Source organism: Hypoxylon fragiforme (assembly GCF_022984875.1).
Source record: "Hypoxylon fragiforme strain CBS 206.31 chromosome Unknown GGS25scaffold_2, whole genome shotgun sequence".
NCBI lineage: Eukaryota > Fungi > Ascomycota > Sordariomycetes > Xylariales > Hypoxylaceae > Hypoxylon > Hypoxylon fragiforme.
Window position 1 is genome coordinate 2,496,036 of NW_026054757.1, and position 22,644 is coordinate 2,518,679.

A 22,644-nucleotide genomic window follows, 5' to 3' on the forward strand; every position below is an offset into this window, starting at 1 on the left:
TAGCCTAATGACGATATTGAAGTATTATACCTAGAGTAGTTCGGACTAGCCGTGAAGTCACAACCGGTTACGGATTTCTACTGGTGATGTCGTAAGATACTAGGCACCTAATGTAAGTATGTTGCATAGCTATCGTGGGCTCCCCACATAAATCAGGGGTCGTAGTCTGACGGTAGGTAACTAGATTCACCGACTAAGCTTCAGCTGGTCTTTGGAGGGAGGGGTACGGGAGGGAGGTAATGGTACACTGTAGAAGGGGATTCGTGCAAATGCGAATATGAACTAACTAATTATTGGATACCCTGGTTAGCGATATAGTGCTGGTATTATTATATTCGAGTGCATCATGACTATATAGGTACTTGGCGGGTAACATCGCGGCATCGTTTTGCTGTAGGTTAGCTAGATTCTTGCTTTGGAGTCAGTACAAGAACGCAAAGGAGTTAATAGTTAGGTAGTTGTTAGGCGTGTAATACTTGGGCCACTTACAATTTCAGATCAGGGTCTTCGTGTGCTAGCTTTATAAGCCAATATGTCGGTAGGAAAGATCTTTCATAGTCAATTCAAGTGTCTTGATCAAAGTTAAGGGCGCCCTCATTACCAGGTAGGCTAAGTATGCAGTCAGCAAGCTGGCGCATTAAGTAAAAAAAGCCCTGGAGCCTATAGCATGTGGCGGACAGGGGTTCTCAAGCCCATGAATGATAGAAGCCCCTACCTCCGTAGAGTCACATACAGGTAAGCTCTGCGTTGTGAGGTAAGGAATAACTTGATTTTTTTTTTCACTTCTTCTCAAGACGGGATGGTTTCTTCGAGAACGAACGGTAGGGCTGAAGGGTGTCTGCTGTTTTCAGGGTTCTTTTCTCCCTCATATCTACCTAAGCACCTACCTTCCCATGCCTACCTTTCTTCGTTACCATTGCCATCTCTGCCCGGCTTGTTTAACTAAGACAGCCCCAATGAGATCACGAGGACATCGGTGAACGCAAATACGAAGGGAATCTCGCCAGCATACTGATATGCAAACACAAACCAAACACAGAGGGAATGTCGTACCAACTACGCCCGCCGCAGCCGTCGCCGCAGCAAGCCGAAGGGGGATACGATGGGTACAATGCGTTCAGCCACGAGCAACAACAGGCGTACGCTGCGCAGATGCCGCCTCCGCCGCAACAACCAGCACACCCACACGACGGCTTCGCGCGCACGCAGACGTGGCTCGCTAACCAGCCACCGTCCACCATGTCCAGCACCGTGGCGCCAGGGACCAAGACATCACCCTCGCCTATACATGAGGGCTACCCAGACACCACCACCACCGCCAGCTTTGACCGGCGCACGCTCGGGGGTTACTCGGCCACGACGACGGCGATGATGCCGCCGCGACCGCCGGCGGGGAGGATATGCGGGGTCGAGCGGAACCACTTCTTCGTGGTGGTGGCGATTGGGACGTTCTTGTTCGTGGTCGCCATCGCGGTGGGCTTGGGGATCGGGCTGGGCACGAGGACGAGCGGCCATGTCTCTGGTAGTGCGGCTGCGGTTTCGGGGTACGTTTTTTTTTGGCGATTTTTCTGTTTTCTTCTTCTTCTTCTTCTCCGCGGTTGTTTTCATTGCTTCCTGCTTGTGGTTAGGGGGGCGGCTATCTGTCATACATAGGTGGTCACCTGGACAATTCTCTCTCTGTGTTATATTTACGCTGCCTGAGATTGTGGGGGGGGGGGGGGTTTCAGAGCCCGAAGTTGGGTATCATGGTCGCCGTTGATGACAGCGATGGGCGGTGGATACTAAGGCAGAGAGGGAGAAGAAAGAGCGGGAGAGACCTGAGACGAACTTCCACAAGCTCTCACGTCAGCATGCATGTCTGGTACCGCCACCACACCAAACCTCAAATTACTAACACCTACTAGCAGTAGCATCTCCTCCTCCTCCTCATCAGTCGCCGCCATATCCACCACCCCAACCCCAACCACCGCACAACCCTCAACACCCACCCTCGTGTCCCCCACGCCCAGCTTCACCGGCCTCCTCACCACCGCGCCCATAATCTGCCCGCAAGCCAACAACACGGTCTACGTGTCGCGCGGCAGCTCGAAGCCGTTCAACGTGCAGTGCGGGCGCGACTACAACGCGGACGCCGGCGCGCGCGACATCAGCCACGCCCCCGCGAGCACCATGGCGCAGTGCATCAACGCGTGCGGCGACCGCGACGACTGCGTCGGTGTCGGCTGGGGTAACTATCAAGGCACCTACCAGTGCTGGATGAAGAGTCGGCTCGGCGAGCCGAACTGGAGCCGGCAGTGGTATTTTGCGCAGTTGCAGGATCTGGGGTGAGGGTTGGGCTGGGTGTGGATTCGAGTTACAGTAGGGAAGGGGGGGTCTGGTCTGGTGTGGCTTTTTTTTCTTTTCTTTTTCTTTTTCTTTTATTGAATCTAGGTAGGTACTAATATGTAGTGTCACGTAGGGGATAGGGGACGCATTGGTATTGTACAGGATCTTGCATTTAGGCGTGGCGTTTTTTTGGTGTTAGGAATTCCCCCTCAATACAATACAATACATAAGTGCCTACCTACCGTAATAGGCATTGCCCAATTAGGCACATCCATATCCAGACACCGTATGCAGCAGCTAATGAAGCGGTCTGAGGTTACGTAGGTAAGATATCAGGGATTCAGGGGACCTCGGAGTCACTGGAGTTCACCCCATCTGCCCACTCGGCGACTTTGACAGAGAGGGTTTCGGCGACCCCTATACTTTCGGGGTCCATCGTTTATTATCGCCGGCTAAGAACATCAATGCCGCACACCCCGGAGATGATGGCCGAGCTCCTTACATACCCACATACCTACATACCTGCCTGGGCATATTTCCCAGAACAATAGGCGGAAATATTTTGTTGCAATTTACTCCCAAGTAACACAGGTAGAAAGGCTGGGAAACATTCCCGGCAAATTTGATAAACATCTGGAAGCTTCTCCAGTATTAGTATTGGTAGTGGTAGCAGTGGTAGCAGTGGTAGCAGTGGTAGTAGTATTAGTAGTAGTCTCAGCCCTATATACGGCTTCTTATTCTCACATCAAGTCCTGCATACTAACTATGTAATATGTATTGTCAAAGCCCGGCGACCTATGTAGCACCTTTGATTAGTGTAGCCCGTGGGGTCCAGGACCACCACCCACGTTTCTGCTAGGTACTGGGATAGAGACATCCATTATTAATAGGTAAACCGCCCGGGCGGCTTTCGGGGTAAGGATCGGGCGCTTTTATAGCGTACCTAGTATCTACCTACCTAGGTTGGGTCTTTCCATTGGGACAGCATACTTGGGTCGGGCTAAAGCGAGACGAGACAAGACGAGCCCCACTAAGGTTAGAGAGACCGAGAGATGGAAGGGGGGCCACTGCTTTTCAGCCCTCCCCGAACTTCAACCATTCCACCGGGACCTTGACCTGCAGCTGTCTAGGTATGTATTGTACGAACAGCTAAAAGCCGACGGCCGCCGACCATCGCGCATGAATACTGGCATGTAAACGGCGACCTACACTCCTCCAGTTCCCCGTAGGCCCCAACTAAAAGAGACTTGTGTATGTCTGTGTGGTCAAATATGAGAAGAAATAGCACAGGCCTCCAGAGCCATCTACCACATGTATGTAGTTAGGTACAATACAGGTATTATTGCAGAACTGGTCCCCCTTCAATGGATGTTCTACGCCAGTTGTAGTTAGGACTTGCATTAGGTTCGACGACTTTGAATGCTTATTAGTACCATGTGGGCGGTGCCCGAACAATCTACCTAAATATGAACTACAGTACCTAACCTAGGTAATAAGGCACTGGGCTGACAAGGGACCACACCACAGATACTATAACAATGTAAACAATGCCCATCTACATTAGGTGCCCTTCCCCTTATTACTTTGAGTTTTTAAAAAAGCAGCAGAGAAGGACGAATATTAAAAAAAGAAAAAAAAAAAAGAAAGAAACTTATTGGAACGAGAGACTCGTCGTAAATACATCGGCTTCCAAGGTACCGTCATCATGAGATAGCCTATCCCACCTGCAGGTAGCTGCCTGGACTACCTCTTCGACTATGTCATGCTGGCCGGACCTTTTCCTTTCCTTTCATTCCTCAGTTCATACCAAAACTTTTCTCCCTAACCCAACTCTGGCGGCTTCGGGAATGGTCTGCCTAGGTAGATACTAAAGAAATGTAGCCGTATCTGCATCCTATACAGCTCCCTCCTCCCCTTATTAAAAAAGTTCCAGATCGTCCTACTCACAACTTACCCAAACTCCAAGCTAAAGGAAGATAGCAACAACTCCGTACGTATATCCCATTTTCACCATGTCGTCCTCGATTCGAGTGTCCCCGACTTATACCACGGTTCCAAGGACTCGTTTTACATGGCCCAGCTCACCAACAGCGTTCAAGGTGCGCTGGCAGGTGCACTCGTCAACATCGTATCGATCTCGGACATGATGCCCTCGTCGGCCGCCATGCTGCTGATGATTTCCTCCTGCGTGAACCCGACCCAGAATGAGGGGTTGTTCTGCTGCGCCTTCTTGGCTCGGTAAATCTCTTGCGCGACGCCCTTTACTTGGCCCGAGGCCCTGCTGGCAGCCTTCCACACATTGCTAAGCTTGTTGAGAGCCCCGATGTTGAGTCGGATTTGTTGTCTTAGGTCGTCTTCGTCATGAATGAAATACTCGAGGGACCACTTGCTGAGATGGACGATGGAAGACAGCGTTAGAACACAGGTGAAGAAGTGCGTGTGGCTCGTGATGGGCACATTATAGGTCACCATCTTACTGATCTCGCACGCGGCCGTGATGATGTGTCTCGTATGGAGGTTGAAGCGGTCCCCGCTTTGGATCCTTTGATGTGGTGCGCAGGCCGTTACCTCACGCGCCGGCGACGAGTCCAGTTGGGAAAGAGGCTGGTGCAAAATTATTGAACAGCTAGGTGGCTCTCATGTCAGCCCGAGAAGAAAGGTCACGTACATAACAGGCAAGGACCACTTACGCATTGTTGATCATAAAAGCTTGAAACATCATCTCGTCAAGCTGGAAGTCCTTAGTCAAACAGTCTCGCTTCGATGCTGGCAGGTGCATTCTCCAATTCGATAGCAGCGATTCCACCTTGCTGACACTCTCCTCGTTCGGGAAGCCGCTGTTTGGCATTCGCATCATGCGTCCCAGGTTTCTAATGGAAGCCACACGATATGCGAACGAGGAGAATTCCCTTTCTTCTCCGGAGAACAGCTGATCATCGAAATCCTCTAGGTACATCGGACGCGGGATACTCTGCCATCGTTGAACGATTAGTTAGTAATTCTAGACACAGAAGTCAAGTGCTCAAGCATAGAAAACCCACCCCTGATGTGTACTCGTGCTCTTCGCATGGAAGACCAACGTCTGCCACGATGTCAAATAGGAGAAAGTTGGTTTGTCGATGAACTCCCGCAACCATTCCGTCCACGACGAACAGATCCCACCAGGTCCGACGCCAACTCTCTTCCAACCTAGGGATACCGCGCCCGTGCATCGTAGCGAAAGCTCTGGTGTAGAGCCCAATTTCTATGGCGATTCCCTCGACATCGGATAAGATATCGCGCGCTTTTTCTTGCTGGCAACTACCATCTAGTCCGATGAGAAGGATGACCATCGCTTGAACCAGATAGCCATCCTTTGGGACATCTGGAGCATATACCAAGCGCATAGCCTCCTCGAAGAAGGTTGCGCGAGAGGGACCAGAGTCGATATACAAGGAGCCGACCCATCTCATCGCAGCTAGTAGATGGTCTAGGTTCCTTTCCTTGGCAGCCTTGAGTAAGGGCTCCTTCTGTAAGACGGCCGGATGGCCGGGGTAGAAATAGTAATAAAACGAGTCGATGCAGCGCTCTGGCATCGTCTGTGGTCGTGAACCGTTCTCCACAAGAGCACCGGTAGTTCCGTTAAGGTAGGGGTCCCTGTACAATTGAAGGCTGTGCAGACCGGGAGGCGCAAAGGGCGTAGCCGGCGAATCTGAGGTTCCTAGGGCCGGATTGAAGATCGCCAGAGTGGGAGCGGCGGAGGATGAGACCGTCGCGCCTAGCAGCATAGGGCAGCTATCCCCGCCTGCAGAGGCCGGCGAGTCTGAGGCATGACGCTTATTTGGGTTAGGAGCCGCGTTTCGCCGTGGTCCTTTATAACCACGGCGAGAAGCGACGTAGACGCATTCAGACTCTGAAGATTGACAGCGCGAACATGGCGTCTTCCCATCACATTTTAGATGTTTGTTCCTCTAAATTTATGTAGCGATGTCTTTAGTCAGCATAATGTTTTTCATCTCATTTTTAATATCAGAAGGTTATGTTGTAGGATCACTCACACAGGCAAGGCAGGCTGCCTGCACAGTATTCGGGGGTGTGCCCGAGACAGAAGGATTCGGCGTTGGGTGATTAGACATTTCCGAGCCAAAGCCATTTAATAGCTCGCTTGGAGACGCATTCGACATTGATAACACAGTACTGGTCGGGTGTGAGTAAGAATACATGATGATGGATTGCCTCACTTGTTCGAGGACCGAACAAAGAAGAGGCAGAGAGTAAATGACCTTGATTAGATCTTGAAGAATGGAATGTCGAGAGTCCTAGGTTGCGGTGTGGGAAGGGGATATCGGGAGGCTGATGGAGACGATACCAATTATAATTGAGTGGCGACTCCTCCCACGGTCCGAGATATACAATAAATACCTACCTACCTGAGTTATGTATGTAGGTAGTATGTATCTCTCTCTCTCTTTTTCTCTTATGCCTGTCTCTGTGTCTGTTTCTCAGTCACCCTTTATTCCCTTTCATACATAGATAAATATACACCTACACATACGCTTTGTATTTCTTGCTTGACTTCTTACCTTTTTGCTGTGGCTCTCCCTATGGAGGGTGAGATGGGTGATGACGATATAAAACTTTTGTTCCAAGTATTGAAACTAAAGATGACACTCAAAACGAAGAGGCTTATTTGGTCTCTTCGTTGTTATGTGGTAAAATTGATAAGGACAAGAAAATAGTAGCGTGGTATGTAGGTATGTAGGTATGTAGGTATGTAGGTATGTGTTCTAAGTTGTTAGTGTTATTGTGTGTTATGCGTGTAAAGAAGCTAGAAGATCCGAGATGGAATTTCCGGTAACAACGGCACTGGGCCTTGAATACCTATCTAGGTAGTCAGTTACTTAAATTAATGTGACTGTTAAGCATTACATAGTACTGTATAAGAAGGTACTCCCCCAGCATTTAATCATGGCTAACAGGGAAAGGGGGGGCAGAGAATGGAGGGGTGGACGGCCTGGGTAGTAACTGCCATGATAGGTAGCCTATTTTCTTTTTTAATTTTTTTTCTTCTCCTTCTCCATTATTTTCCCTTTTCCCTTTTCCCCTTTCCCTTTTCCCTTTTTCCTCTCCCCTCCCTCCGAGGAGATTAGTAGATTAGCGAAATAAAATTTAGATGAATAGTGTACACGCATGTGTGGTGAAATGAATAGAACAGTTTTAGAACTAGCATTTAGGTAGTTAACGTCCTACTAAAGAGCCAAGTAACCTTGTACCTATTAGTTTTCAAGGTGAGGGGTTGGATCATGGAATTCGTTGATGGCGTTGGACTATATCTAACGCTACCAGTACTAACATAGGTTAGTAGGTGCCTACCGACCTACTAGGTAGGCACTAGGCTAAGGAGGTATTAACATTGAAATATAACTAAAATACAACTAAAATATAACTACATAGTAACTACACATGTATCCATACATGATGTATGTAGATCCTTGTCATAAATCAGGGAATTATCTTCAATTTGTAGAGTTACTAGTGCAGTTACAGGGATACAGGGGTATAGACTTAGCTCCCGTTCGTCGAGCTGGGCCCGTGTGATAACCGAGCTCAGCTACTATGTAGGTGTCCAGTACGCTATCTAGATCCATTAAAAAAAACATTAGTTACCTAGTTAGATTTCACTAATTTTTCTTTGGGACGATGCTAAGGATGCTAAGGATGCTTCGATCATTGAACTAATTACAAATAGAGCTACTCTCGGCATACGAAGCGTCTTTTCTTGCTGTCAATTAGTCCTACCTACTTACGGATCTGTCTATTTGACAGCTGAGATGATTGTTGACATTTTGATTGCATGTCTTAACTATTTACACTTACAGGGCTGCTGGGTACGATAAATTCGATCATATGAACCACCCCAGGCAATATATTCGAGTGGAGGTCAATATTTACATCGTAAATTCTTTTACGAAATATCTCAACATACATTGCGATTGCGAATGCGATCGCACCCTACATGCTTCAACAACAACAACAACAACAACAACAACAACAATATTCTAGTTCCGAGGAGTTTGTTACCACCTTGCTGCTTCTCAACGGGGCTATTTATATGTGGGAGGCTACTACTATGTAGCTACCTACCTAAGGTTAGGTTACAGACTTGAGATCTAGACGACGAGCGTGACCTGCGGTCAACCATCGCTGGTACATATGTACTATGTACTAGTAGTACTACCTAGTACTCTACATATGGGACTAGGTAATTAAAAATGAGGCGTAGAAGGCGTATGATACCTGGGTACCTCCATTATATACCCACCACCCACGCATACGATAGATGCTGATCAACGTTGAAATAAGGGGTAGCCTAAAAGGCAACGTCAACTAGTACCTTGCCGGACATCCATTTACTCTGTCTACCAGGTAGGTTATAATTCTTCCGTTTCATCTCAATACGTAACCTTAAAGGTAAGTAGCTGGATGTTGCAGGATTCTGATATCAAGAAGCCCCGTATTTTGCCAGGCACTCGCTGATGTGTACGGTCATATTGCAGATACATATAACTATCACTACCTACCTATCAGGTGTTGCACCACGGCTACTAGCATCACAGCACCCATGATGCATACATGATGTAGATAGCCTACATAGTACTGTTACCAGTAATATCATTGATGTCGCAAACCCCTTTTCCTTTACCCCAAGGAAAATTGTCCCCAATGCTGCCTCATCTTATTATTCAATGGTAACGATTCTCAGATCCCGGTGTTGTTATGCAAATCTTAGTCGCTATTAACGACAATGACTCCCTACCGTATTCTCGGAACATTTTGTACGACTGCCTACCCAGGTAGACATTCATATACCCAGAGAGCACACGTGCTTACTTCAAGGTACATACCTCATGTCGCGCGGGTGGGCAAGTAACGGCCCGAGAACACGATCTCACTTATGCTTACGAGTCTCAGATCTCCTTGTGGCACCCTGTGAAAAACTACGCAATAGCGCGGCATGCCAGTGTAACAGTCGCTGGTTTCCTACCTATGTAGCCTACTAGGTACGTAGACACATGTATGTAGTTTGCTGGGGAGTCTGTTCCATGTATTCCCATACCTCCCGGCGACCACCTCAATTACCACCTACTAACCTGGGAATTTGAGTACCTAGAGGTAGGATTATGTGCGTTCTCGGCCTGCCATTCAATGAGACTGCACTCCTCATAATAGGGGTTAGCTGATACAGTGGCAAGAGCTTTTATAAATCCACTATATTAGTGGTTCGTTCGCGCTCGCCCATGTTCGAAGCCCCGTCTCCCTGACCATGATTCAGCTTCCCCTTTCCATAAGGCGGGTTGCAATCAGGGAGTTTCTATGCCATTCGCCGTTCGATTCAGGAATAACACTGTTCTACGTCTTCGCTTCGTGCTCACCACGTTTCGATGAACCCCTGCTCGCAGTACCAAATAACCCGATAGCTTCCCGCTAGCCGCCTGCTGTTTACCGATCATGATCGAGCTCATAGATCTTCATTATCGAGATGCTACTAGTCGCTACCAATCCAGGTTCCTACTTCCATGAAGGGCTTGGACTAAGACACGTTCACTGGGATCTCGTGGCATGCTAAAGCCGTGCAAGTGATTTAGCATCTGTTCGATGTTTTCAGCCGGGAGCCCAGACCAATATTGAGCTCGACTTGTTCGTCTGCTAAAATCTGACAAGTACGCGTCCATCCCGAGGCAACTCACATGGAGAGGGAAAGCAACCGCGGAAGTACCTATCCATACTGACGAGCGTCTTGTAGCGGAGCAGTATTCCTCGGGGGCATGCTTCACGTACCTAGCTAAAGCGGCCACCTCTATATTGCGACTAAGGCTCAGCCCGGTGACCCACAGTAAACGGCACTGCATATCGGAATAGAGGCTGTTATATTCATCTCGTTCACCTTTCCTACTATTCTTAGTAGACAGTAAATTCATCGAGATCGTCAGCTGCGTCAAGGTAACGTTAAGAAGTAGGCAATGCGCTAGTGCTGGGGGGCGGAAACGACCTTAACCTACCCTCCTCGATACTCCTATAGGGGCTATTTAGGTAGCAAGCCTCGTAGTGAGATCTGAAAGCGTTCGTAAAGTCAAAGCACCCACGCTAAAGATCTTAAGTATTGGAAACTGTTGAGTACTACTATATACCACGGATCAGCCGCGTGCTAGAAACGGCCCCGGTGCTAATGAACAAAGACCAACCCTAGAAGATACATAATGAACTCATCGATATTAACCGAAACATATCTGATTCCAGGTCCTTCAACCCTTACGTTCAGAAGGCGACCGTTATAAGGGTAGGTACACCATCGACCTTTGCCACCCCAGCCCGGGACCGAGAAAGCTGAGCTCGATGATACCCCTGAAAATTTCATACATATCTTCCCTTCCTCCTCCACGTATATAGGTAAGTACCTATATAACCTAGTAGAGTTAGTGAGACGTCCCTACATGACGAAAGGGCATAGGCACCTAGTCAAGCACCTCGTGTATATCAAAAGCTAAGCTCAATTTACTACCTAGCCGATACATACTTTGAACAGAGATGAGAATAGATACTTCCTACACCTTTGGTACTTGTCCCCCTAAATAGGTACCTAACTAGAAACCAGAAACCCATCATGAATACCTAGGTATTATCCAACCGGTATTAAGACTATAAACGAACGTCATCACAAGAACCTTTTGAGAATCCTAAAATTCCACAGCACGCTCGAGACTGGGCAGGTAGGTATACCCAGAGACATACTAGGTTGGTAGCAGCAGTGCTTGCTTGCTTGCTTGCTTGCTGGCTCGCCCCTTACCTACTCATCCTCCTCACTTGACACAAACGCCCTGCGCTTCTGCTTCTCTTGCTTCTCTTCCTCGCCCAATCTGCGCACCGACGTCGACGCACAACAACAGTCTGCATCCACATCCACGCTGTCTCTTTCCGACTCAGTACTGCTGACCACAGATAGCACCGAGTCCGTCGTCATGGAACCCGCCGCAGCACTAGTCTCGCTGCCATGATCACTGCCATCATGATCATCTTCGTCCGTTTCCGGCGCCAGCACGTCTCCATCACCTCTCCTGCCATGACCACCATCTCTACCAGCAGTGGGTTTGTGTACATGCTCCACCATCTGATGCCTCTCTTCCTCCTCGTCATCCTCGCCTTTCCCCGTCTCCCACATCTGCCTCAGCTGCGCCTCCTTCCCCTCGCCGCGCACCGTCGCGTCGAACTCGAAGGGCATCGGCTTCGCGATCAGCAGCGGCGTGTAGTCGTTCCAGTGGACCGGCACCTCCACCTCCACCTCCACCTCCTCCTCAATCTCCTCTTCCACTTCTTCTTCCGCACCCGTTTCCGTGCCATCCGCGCTGGACGTCTCCACCACCGTCTTCTTCATCCTCTTCTTCACCTTCACCATCTTCTTCTTCTTCCTCAGATCAAGCGCCCACGCGATCCCGCCCATGGCCAGGAACAGGTCCTGGTCCACGATCGGCACGCCCTGGCACGTGCGCCGCCCGAACCCGAACTGGCTGTACCCGTGCAGGTTCGGGTACACGCTCAGCGGCTCCTTGTACGTCGGGTAGCTGGGCTCCAGCCAGCGCGCCGGGTTGAAGGTTTCGGCGTCTGGGTAGACGGCCTCGTTGCGGGTGATGGCCCTGGGGAGATGGGTTAGTTAGTTGAGAAGAAAGGATAGGGGGGGGATTTATGGTGCCATGATGCTCCTCTACGTGGACTTGCCATTCTAGCGCGTGGATGGTTGCACCCGCGGGGATGAAGTAGCCGTTGTAGACGTCGTCTTGTTCGATTGCGTGGGGGATGCCTTGGACGAGTTAGCAGACTGCTAGGTAGGTAGTAGGTAGAACCCTAGTTGCTAAGTAGATATTCCACTTCCACAGCTAGAAAATAGCTGCACGAACCTGTAGGAACCGGCGGACGCCATCTTATGACCTCCTTAACCACAGCCCTCAGCAGCGGCAATCGTTCGCGATCACTCCACGCCGGACACTCCCCCTCGCACACAGAGTCAACCTCGCCCTGCAGCTTCTCCTGCCAGTCCGGGTAATGCAGCATGGCCAGCATGAAGCTCTGGATCGGGCTCCCGATCGTGAGGGCGCCCGCAATAGCCATCTGGCCGACGACATAGGTCGCCTCCGCCTCGTCGCCCCACTTGCTCCGATCGCTCTGCCGACTCAGATTGCTGATGAAGCTGTGCACGAAGCTTGGCTTGGCGTTTCCCTCGTCGATCCGGTCGTGCACGTACTGCACGCTGCCCTTCAGAAGTCCAGCTTCGAGCCTGTGCCGCGCGGCCTCCTTCTGCTTCCAGGGGCTCAGGAACGCGGGGATGTGCCGGAGCCAGGATATGACGTTGGGGAGGGCGCCGGACGGGGAGATCGTCTCGAGCAGGCCGAAGGTCGTCGCTCGCAGGAGCTGCGCTGGGTGCGGACTGCCCCAGGAGAGGCGGGACACGGTCCGTGAGGTGAACTGTTCGACTAGCTCTCGGTATTGCGAAGGGTTCTGGGAGAGCAGGTAGAGGAAGCGGTCTCGCTCCTTGGGGGGGTAGCCGTGCAATGAAGAATTAGACGATATAGTCATCAGCTGCTGGCAGAGTTTCCGCTGACGTTTCCAAGTTTCTGGTCACACATTAGCGAGAAAATCACCCTCTTGTGATTGTCTTCATAGTCTAGAGCATCCCCTACCGTTTCGTCCCGAGAGCGCTAGATAGTGCCCGCTTGTCCGGTTGTCTGGAAGATTGGGGATCTGTGGCCGATCCGAGTAGTTGGCGGCTCGTCGCGAGAGCAGATCATGGGCGATTTGCTCCGACGAGATCCACACGTGGACAGAGCCGAACATCTCGGTTTGGTATATGGGGCCATACTCCTTGCTCCACTCGTAGAACTTCAGCCACGATGCTTCAGCCGGGACATCGTGTACTCGGCCGACAAGAGGGAGAGCTATGCGTAGGTTAGAAACATAAAAGGCACGCCTACGAAGGCAGAACCTCCGGAGACTAGGTATAGAGGTCGAAGGGAAGATTAGAGATGCTTACACTTGGGTCCTGGTAAAGGCCGGGCATCTAACGGGATTCTACGACTACCGCGTGTCCTCCTCACCAAAAATACCACACATGCCAGCAGAAAGGAAGAGACAGACCAAAGAAGGAGCGCCATTACTGTCGGTGTTGTAGGAGGACAACAGGGGTAAAAGGCGACAGTTGGAATAAATATGGACGCTAAAAAGGGACCTTGGAAGCTTACTAAGTAAGCAGCAAGCAGACCGAGTCACGCGGTCCTCTTTCTTTCTTTTTCTCTCTCCTTTCTCGGCGACCTTCGAGGGCCGTTGGGTTTGCTTGCCCATCCTGGGCGGCCAGCCTACCTTTCAATGATAACACATCCTAGTAAAAAATCCCCTACTTACCAGTAAGAACCGCCCTAGACCTAGCTCAACACATGGTCTGACGAGCGGTATGGTCGGTAAGGTTGGGGTTGCATTCCGGGGGTGGTTTCGAGTCTCATGATTCAGCCTGCCTCACGATATAGAGCCCGACTAAGTAGAGCTTCGGAGGGTCAATCGTAGCAGGGGCGGGATGACCAGACGTGCATACGACTTACTTGCAGGAGGAGGAGGTTTTCAGATAAGCTTTGCGCAGACCAAAAATCAATCAAGCTAAAAGCTTGGCCTTCAGTATTTCAGCGAAAGAGAGCCAAGGCTGCGCTTTTAAGGGGAGGAGATGGGGGAGAGATTGAGAGCTTTTGTCTACAAGTTGGAGCGGCTGCAACACCTTAATCAGAGCAATTAAGGTTCCTTTCATGATCGCGGAGGATGGTCACGCTGTTTTTGACGTTGGGAATTTCGGAATCTAACTCACGGTTAACCGTTAGGTTCCGACCTACTATGGTGCCTACCTGCCTAATATCTACCTAGGTGTGGGTAGAGATCCTATGATATTCTTGTGATTAGTAGCTATGCAGCAGGTATCTATATCTCATGACATTTCTTCTCTTTGCTATTACGAGCTCAACGAGAATGATGGAATAGATAGGTAAAATAGCACGCTGGCAAACACAAAGAGGCAAATGGGCTGAAATCCAATATCAACAACATAAGTCCCCAAGCTTGATTTACCTTTCACATTAGAACCTGCGCCTCTGCAGGAATCGGCAAATGAGATGGGTTAGCGCCGGTGAAAGATCAGGGAGTCCCCCAAAAACCCTAGGTTAGATATATGAGTTGGGCTGATACATACACCCAAAGCTTCAATCTTCAAATGCACATGTGGTTGCATTCCAGTATGATTTATTGCAGACTATTACAGGTCGCTTATCGCTTGAGGCTGGATAATCATACCCCTTTTCCTCCATGTCCCACTCCAATTGCCCCCCCCCCCCCCCCCCTTTTTCTTACAACGTTGCTCTGTAACGAGGCTCTCGAGGCTTAAAGGTAAACTTATCACTTATTATCACTTATTATCCTTTAATTTTATATTTTACATTTGACCACCGTTTCACCTTTATTCTTCATTTCGCCTGATTCTCTTCGTCACATTCTTCCCTTCTTTCTCTTTCCCTTCCTCCATCTAAACACGACAAGAGCACCAACAGAAAAAGAAACTACGAGCGACTTTGCGCAATTAACACCGTCCATTAGCATCCAAAGAGCGCATTTACTGGTGATTGGTGATAATGAATGAGGTAGGGGGTAGTAAGCGAAGGTGACTGCTCACAATTTCGGGCCCGAGCAAGATACATTTAGATTACCAACCTTCTAACCTACCAATCTACGCACCTAGAACTACTATATGTGAGGTCGTACTTTAGGTCACCTTTTTCTTGTCTTCATAGATATCAGCCGGTAAGTTCACAAGAGTAGGCCTAACCCTCCTATTGATTCTCATGTGAGGGAGGGACGGATCATCAAGAGTGACGAGTGTCGACATAATAGTGTAGAATAGTATTGTTGGATTGAGAATTGAAATACTAGTTAATACGAGCTTTGAAACATGAGTTGGCCGTTCATCTAGTTAAATTCAGCCAGAAAGGTGTTAAAATAACACAAAGTTACAAACACTTGGCATCCGTAACTAGGCAATGCTGTAATCAACGTTGCTCTTCACATATCTCAATGCTCTCTCCTTGCAGCTTCTTGTTTCATTATCAAAAGGCATACTCTTCCGCAAACAGGGAAATTCCCTGAGCACCGGTGCCCTTATGTACTCCTCTTTCGTCACTCAATTTGGCGACGCTCGTTCTTACTTTAGCCACTAATGATGGTCCACCACATACGACGACACCTGTTTCTCCTCCCGTAGCCTCAACTGCACCTGTAATGAATTTGCTCACATCAGGGCGCATACCTAGATAATGCATATGCAACTCGGAGCCTGCGTCGGAAAGTCGGATACGGGATGCGCCCATCAATGGTTGAATAATGCCTTCGGTGTTCGCTGCCGCTCTGACTTCTTCCTCCAATACTTTCTTCTCGTGGGTCGTTGAAGATGCCGAAGACGGTGGGAACGAAACGGCAGCCAGAGCCTCAAGTTGGCCATTCCCAGTCACCGCAATGTGTACAGACAGTTCAATTCCTACTGACTTGGCCTGCTCCATCGCCTCGTGCAAACGTTCGCGGTAAAAACCGACTTCCTCGCCCTGCTTAGCTGCTAGCATAAAATCCACCCGCTTGGTGCAAGATGCTGCCTTTGAACATAAGACACTCTCTAAGATGGGAAGGGTAAAGGATGCGCCGGTTGATGCTGAAATTAGTACCAATGTTTCGAAGATATCCCATCGGGGTGGGTTTCCATACGGGCCTACAACCAATGCTGTCAGGCTCTCTTTCTTTCCTGATTCCTTCTGCTTTTTGGCAAACTGGTTGAGTCGTTTCGAGAAGCCCGAATGAGAACGGACCACTAGCTGAATGCTGTTACAAATGCAAGTCTCCGGCATTTGATGAGGAGAGGCGATCGTGTAAGGGTGAACTTCGAATGGCGACACTTTCGGTAGCCAGAGGTAGAGGTGTTGTCCAGCTCTCCACTTGAAGTGGACATCCTTGATTGTCAACACTGTTATCGTATCACCTACGGGAGAAAGTTGTGTCTGGTGGCCAAATCGTTTTCCGCCCTCACAATCTGATCGGACTGGGCGTAATTTGATGTTCTGCCAAAACAGAAGGCCAAGGCGGAACGCACGATCGAAGCATAATGCAGCAATTGAAAACCAGACATTATGCCTAGCCTTTTTGGGGACATGAACGTATACGGTCCACAAAAACATGACGGCAGATAGGATGTGCTGAATGAGAAAGAACTCGTATGCCATGGATCGGAAGGGTTTGAAGGACGAGACAGTCATCCACAAGAGAATGAACCAAGCTCCAATGCCATATACGACGATAGGCATCATAGACAACTCCATATTAACTATGTCGGATTCAACCCAATAGGCCCAGAAATAGGCACCATGTACTGTAGCGGTGATGAACATAGTGCGTGCGACCCAGCGATGAAGCCAGTTGAGTCTTTCGTAACTCGTACCAGTGATCAATGCAATGATGTTGGTTTTAGAGGCCAAGAGGTAAATTAGCGGTACCTGCGTAACCGTCACCCAAGCATTACGATAACCAATCTGCTCCTTGGAATAGGATTCTCGTATGACGTCCTGGGCCATCATGTATATGATGACGGACCAATAGACAATAAGAACCAAGATGCGGCCCATGGGCGGGGGCGTCATCCAGGAGAGATATCGAATTGGGACATAGAGTTGTGGATAACTGATCTCCCGGATAACAGCAGTTACGGTCGCCCATATCTGCCAGAATCGGGTTGTGGGTTTGGTAGGGAACTGTACTGAGTGTGTCTTGGATCTGCGGAGTCTAGGCTAATGAATTAGTATATTGATTGGTGATGATGATGATGATGATGATTATAGTATCAAGAGAAAGACATCCTAGCCATGTCCAACAGGATTAACATACCTTGACCAGTTCTGAATGAAGTTGACGACGCGGATAACAAGAAAGAGTCCGACAACGGCGGCAATGAAATACCAGTAATCCTGGGCATAGTCTTGGTTGGTCTTAGAGGTGCTGGTAGGACTCATGTCCATGCCACCCATATCGTCCCTGGTGCTTATATCCATCTTTGTGTATTGTCATCAAATTTCACTTTGTTATCAAGCTTTCAACAATCACCTTGGATACAATAATATGGTGACAATAATAAGTGAATGGGAACCTTAGACAGTCCAAGATGTGACATGGAATATCAGAAGACGGCATGAATGGCACATGGGAATTGCGGGCTCGGATAAGTGATCGACTGCTTTAAATAAGAGCCCTCTCCTCTGCTGGAAAAGAACGAGATAGTCGTTCTGTGTGGGCTTTTGCTTGTCAATTCGTTAGTATTCGTCTTGGACATATATATGAGCTTTTTGGAGAAACCAAAGTACTTACTCTGATACGTAACCAACAGTCTCGAAGGGGTGGTGAGGATGATGAAATTGAATACAATGTTGGAAGTTGAGAATAATAGATAGGTACTGGCTGAACCCTTGCTATTAATCAAGGCAAGGACGCTCAGTAGGATGGTACGTATCGTACATATGTATACATCCACTTGCACCTTACTAATGTAGTAGAACAGTACTGCCTACTACTATGTATGCACATATGTGTACATGTAGCAGACAAGATGGCCTTCGAAAGTCCATTGGGCAGGTACTAGGTAGGCGGGTAAGTGGGCCGCAGGTTGTAGGTGAAAGAGCTCGACGAGAAAGAACGAACATGCGGGTAACCTTATAACTTAGGCTAATACGCGGTGTGTACATATTGCCCTTCAGGACTGAATACCTCCACTACTCAATGTATTATCATTAAATCCATACCTCATAACGAGATCTTAGTAGTTCAACTACAACATTGACGATTGATTGCACATGGACACCAAATCAATGATTAATCATTCATCTAATTATTTGACATCTTAGGTTCCTATCAGATGCGTACATGAAAAATAGATAATTACTCACATGCTCATAGTAAATATAGCATCACAGCATCAGTTCCGCAAAGACATCCACAGGCACTAGCTACCATGTAGGTAGGTGATGTGGTCAAAGACGCGGTGTGTTTGCTCTTACAGTCCGCCTAGGTTGTCGCCTTGTTGTACATTGCCTACTACAGACATACATAGAAATTGGCAAGTAAAGGGCGGTCTGTCTAAATATCGACTGGATGTTGCACTTTAGAGATATGAAACGGCAATCCGCCTCTGTCATACAAGTACCTAATCTCCAAGGTTCATGTTATCATTGATCATTGATGTATGTAGTAGTCGCTCATATTAAGTACCCATGTACCTATGATGTAGGTTGCTGTACTAGGTACTACATAGTACTGAAGGTAATTTGTTTTTTTTTTTTGTTTAGGGAAGCCAGTCGCTATTTCCTCAAAAGACCCTACATATGTACGTTCCTAAGCAGCCCTGAGGCATGTACATACTAAAAATATCACTACAACATGCTCAAATAGCCTCATTTGGAAATCACCTGAAGACCAAAAGAAGCAGGTGGGTTGGTGGGGTAGGGCTAGACGACCCGAAGTTGGGGAAGCATCCCTCAAATGTAGGGGACCCCCTTGTGCGGCGTGTGGGGTATAAGCCCCTGAGATAGCGCTAATGTAGGACCCCGGAAACCAAGATACACCTACACGATGACATCGACGGGAACGACATATGTACCTAGGTATATAAAGAACATGCATAGCTAGTACATAGTATGTATCCAATATCCAATTACAGTAACTCTTGAATTAGCAACGCTCGTTTTCATTTGATCGGAACTAAGACCTTTTGTGTGTAGTATCAATGGTGTTTGTTGATGTTTTAATTTGCAGTGAACGGTGTTACTATCCACCAGGCGCTTGTATAGATGTATGTACACACGTTTGTATGATATAGATAGGTAGCAGGTGCGCTGGTTACAGATTCCAGATTGAACGTTCCTACCTTTTACTTCAAAAAACTGTAGGTAGGTAGCTGCTAGTAGGGCAGGTACGAGAAATATACATATCGTGCCTAAGACTCGAGATACACTCGTGACCTACCGAACTACGTTGACAGTATCCACATCTATTCCCAAGGTTCTTAACCAACACGTTCTCGAGCAACGGCCGTAGGTTACCTTGGTACGCTCTTTCCAGCAATACTTGTGTTTGGGCGTGCGTCAACCTGACTTCTTTTCGTGTTTCCCACACATCCCACTTCTCCGCCATCTTCACACACCTTCGCCCACCTTCGTCCACCTTCGCACATTTCATCCTTCGCACACATCCAAAACTAGCCAAGATTTCCAAAAAAAAAAAAAAAAAAAAAAAAATCCTTCTCAAGTCAACCTAAGAAGGCCCAGACTTGCAAGTTTAGTGTCTCCAGAATCTCCAGGTATGTAGGACATTTGAACCCTTATTTCCTTGATAAATTAATCAATACCGCCTTGTTCACTTGCTTCCATCCCGTCGTTTCACTGTCCTTCATCCTCCTGACCATTTCCCATCCAACTTGCATCAACGACCTACTTTACACGTACCACAACGCGTCATGCTTTGATCCCTTATTTTATCATTTTACTTCATACTGTTCCTGTGATTGATACGACCCTATTCTTACCTAGTAGTCATTCGACAGCTTGTCTCACTCCATACACGATTTCAAGTCACAACGATAGGTATGTACTCTGAATATTATTACTTCACTCATCTTTTCCCTTTGAAGCATGACAAACAAACACGATAAGTGGCTGTTATTCTACTTGAAACTGACTCAATCATAATTTGTTAATTAGGCAATCAACCACTGAACAAGATGCGATTCATTGCCTCAGTTGCGTCGGCGATGCTGCTCCTTGCGAGCAGCATTCATGCCCACTTCACCGTCCAGCATCCTCAGGCTGTCGGTGAATTCAAGGACGAGGATGAAAACTCCGCTCCGTGTGGTGGTTACAACCCTCGCATTTCCGATATTCCAATCACTGATTTCCATGTTGACGGTGATGCCATCGCCACTACTTTCACCCACTCTACTGGCGAGTGGCTTTACCGCATGACCACGGATCCCGAGCTGAAGAGTAACTGGACTCAGATCTACCCAATCTTCACCCAGAATGGTGGTGGCCAGTACTGCAGTCCTCATGTTACTATTTCGCACGAATTCATTGGCCAAAAGGTTATTATCGGAATCACTGCTCATGCAGAGGACGGCTTTTTGTACCAGGTATGTCGTATTTCGTCTACACAAGTCTACGATATATTCACGCATGCTGATTACGTGGTGTCTTTCTAGTGCTCTGGTGTCCACTTCGTTGAGGGAACTGGTATCCAGCCCAGCGATTGCAAGAATTCATCCGGCGTCACATCTGAGTGGACTCCTGACTCAATCTTGACTTCCCAGCTCGGCCATCCTTCTGACACTCCACCTTCGGCGCGTACTCCTAGTGTCGGTGCTTCGAGTAAGGGCGAGGTATCCAAAGGCTTAGGTGTCATGGCCATAGTCGGCACCATGGGAGTTGTAGTAGCCATTATGATGGTTTAAGGTCCAAAAAGAATACATTGAACAATAGTTTGGTATTCATATTTGTTACCTGACTACAATTGGGGCGGGTTGTCTATGCATCACGCAACAAAAGGAGGCGTTCAACTTTTACGATATGGCTAATATTTCCATAATGGCTGGGCGATTTCTCTCAGAAACAAGGAGCCAGACTGGAACTGCCAGGGCTTGATTTCGTTTCTTTCTTCTAACCTTGTTATAATTAGCACCGGGTAGATACTAAGAATGAACTTGAACGCTGTTTTCACATAATCGATGATGCTTTGTTACTCATCTCACAAGGATGAGAGACTACCTACATAGGCACCATGTATAATTACACCAGAACAGAAATTGGCAATTATTGAAATAATCCTCTGTCACGGGGCATCCAGTGTGCTTCGTTAGCAAGTTAATAAGAGGAAGAATATCATCAGGTCTCTTTAAGTAATCCAGAGATGAATGCTCGATGGCGCACGTAACTAATGATCATGTGGGTACCCTACGACACACCCCCTCAGCTCTGCTTATTCATTTTGAGCAGGACTGTATTCGTAAAGGTGATCTCAGTGGCGGCTTACAGGTCGGAATGGCTTTTGGTGGTTAAGGACGAATATAGCAGAACGATCACCGCTTGCAACTTGAGAGAGCAGAAGTCAGGAGCACGAACAAATGTAGGGGGTGATCGGGGGTGACCAGAGGTAGGTTATGAGCGCCATGTTTAAAGAACCTGTGGACTATTTAAGTAGCTATGTAAGATTTTATTTGACATAGAGCGAGCAGTCTTCGCAAGCAACGGTATGAATACCTTCTTCTTGACCCCATCTCTCGTACCTATCCTGTCATCCTACTATGACAGGATACGAGAGATGGGGTCAAGAAGAAGGTATTGATCTTGAGACCCCACCAGCCCACACACCAACGAACCAGTGGGAGGAGCAGAGAGAGCAGGACAGGATATCATCAATAGATCAATCAAGATGCTTGCTCGCAGGGGGCAAATCTCCCAGGAGAGCTCTGGCCTGAGACTTGAGTCGACAAAGGCAGCAGCTTTCCTGTGCAACAGGAGTCCCAACGCAGCGCGCAACATGCGCTCTCCCCTCAAAGTGCTCCATACATGATGGTTCGAAGAGTATTTCAGGTGGTAGTTATTCCCCAGCAATAACCAAGGAGCGGAATATTCGCTTACGGCTGTAAATCTTACCAACAATTAAAGCAAGAAAAGAAGGTAGGACATCAAAAGGTAGTTATAACCTACAGCCTTCTTTTCCTGCTTCAAAAGATATGACTTACAGCCATAAGTGTAAATTCCGCTCCAATCAGGTGTCAGGCCGCTTATCAACTCTTTGGTTATCTCTGGGGAATAACTAACTACCACCTAAAATATTCTGTCGCAGGATGGTAGTCACGTGATCCATCACTGGACTACGTAAGCAGGATCTGAGTATATATTCTCAATCCTAATTGCCGAGCTCCGCTTGTCCATCTATCGATAATACAGCACTCTTTCTAAGACCTGGAGATTTTCTTGCTATTATTGACTAGCCACACTGAATACCACATGATAGTTATAAGCCCGGTTCGCGCCTTGCACAGGCTTCCATAAAAGATCATCCAAAGCGTTCACCCTAAACAGTTCTTTCCAAAAATTCTTTCCCAAAAATCCCAATGTTTGTTTAAAGCTCTGCACACTTTGAATATTCCCATTGATCCCTTCATTACTATACTCACTC

The 22,644-nt window shown here is 48.0% G+C and overlaps 6 protein-coding genes across 6 annotated transcripts; 2 read left to right on the forward strand and 4 right to left on the reverse strand.

Moving 5' to 3' along the window:
- Nucleotides 1-1,044: 1,044 nt before the first annotated feature.
- GGS25DRAFT_518372 (uncharacterized protein) lies at nt 1,045-2,328 on the forward strand (the record flags this gene model as incomplete). The annotated part of the gene is made up of 2 exons (XM_049263523.1): nt 1,045-1,544; nt 1,908-2,328. The coding sequence occupies 2 exons, from the start codon at nt 1,045-1,047 to the stop codon at nt 2,326-2,328; spliced, it is 921 nt and encodes a 306-aa protein (XP_049120253.1).
- A 1,402-nt stretch (nt 2,329-3,730) lies between these two features.
- On the reverse strand, nt 3,731-7,079 carry GGS25DRAFT_476539 (uncharacterized protein). The gene is made up of 5 exons (XM_049259791.1): nt 6,588-7,079; nt 6,363-6,501; nt 5,367-6,275; nt 5,016-5,296; nt 3,731-4,951 (listed from the first exon to the last, which is right to left on the reverse strand). Exons 2-5 carry the CDS (start codon nt 6,486-6,488, stop codon nt 4,420-4,422), a joined length of 1,848 nt encoding a protein of 615 aa, XP_049120254.1. The 5' UTR covers nt 6,489-6,501; nt 6,588-7,079; the 3' UTR covers nt 3,731-4,419.
- A 3,779-nt stretch (nt 7,080-10,858) lies between these two features.
- GGS25DRAFT_131657 (cytochrome P450) lies at nt 10,859-14,009 on the reverse strand. Its single transcript, XM_049256231.1, has 6 exons — nt 13,947-14,009; nt 13,385-13,891; nt 13,035-13,289; nt 12,255-12,968; nt 12,076-12,157; nt 10,859-11,993 (listed from the first exon to the last, which is right to left on the reverse strand). The coding sequence occupies exons 2-6, from the start codon at nt 13,503-13,505 to the stop codon at nt 11,150-11,152; spliced, it is 2,016 nt and encodes a 671-aa protein (XP_049120255.1). The 5' UTR covers nt 13,506-13,891; nt 13,947-14,009; the 3' UTR covers nt 10,859-11,149.
- A 1,479-nt stretch (nt 14,010-15,488) lies between these two features.
- GGS25DRAFT_513017 (ferric reductase like transmembrane component-domain-containing protein) lies at nt 15,489-17,432 on the reverse strand (the record flags this gene model as incomplete). The annotated part of the gene is made up of 2 exons (XM_049262842.1): nt 15,489-17,205; nt 17,308-17,432. The coding sequence occupies 2 exons, from the start codon at nt 17,430-17,432 to the stop codon at nt 15,489-15,491; spliced, it is 1,842 nt and encodes a 613-aa protein (XP_049120256.1).
- Nucleotides 17,433-19,681: 2,249 nt separating this feature from the next.
- On the forward strand, nt 19,682-21,284 carry GGS25DRAFT_476642 (uncharacterized protein). The gene is made up of 4 exons (XM_049259792.1): nt 19,682-19,768; nt 20,012-20,051; nt 20,169-20,596; nt 20,666-21,284. Exons 3-4 carry the CDS (start codon nt 20,189-20,191, stop codon nt 20,912-20,914), a joined length of 657 nt encoding a protein of 218 aa, XP_049120257.1. The 5' UTR covers nt 19,682-19,768; nt 20,012-20,051; nt 20,169-20,188; the 3' UTR covers nt 20,915-21,284.
- Nucleotides 21,285-21,614: 330 nt separating this feature from the next.
- Nucleotides 21,615-22,247, reverse strand: GGS25DRAFT_476644 (uncharacterized protein). The gene is made up of 2 exons (XM_049259793.1): nt 21,811-22,247; nt 21,615-21,730 (listed from the first exon to the last, which is right to left on the reverse strand). Exons 1-2 carry the CDS (start codon nt 21,999-22,001, stop codon nt 21,673-21,675), a joined length of 249 nt encoding a protein of 82 aa, XP_049120258.1. The 5' UTR covers nt 22,002-22,247; the 3' UTR covers nt 21,615-21,672.
- Nucleotides 22,248-22,644: the final 397 nt, after the last annotated feature.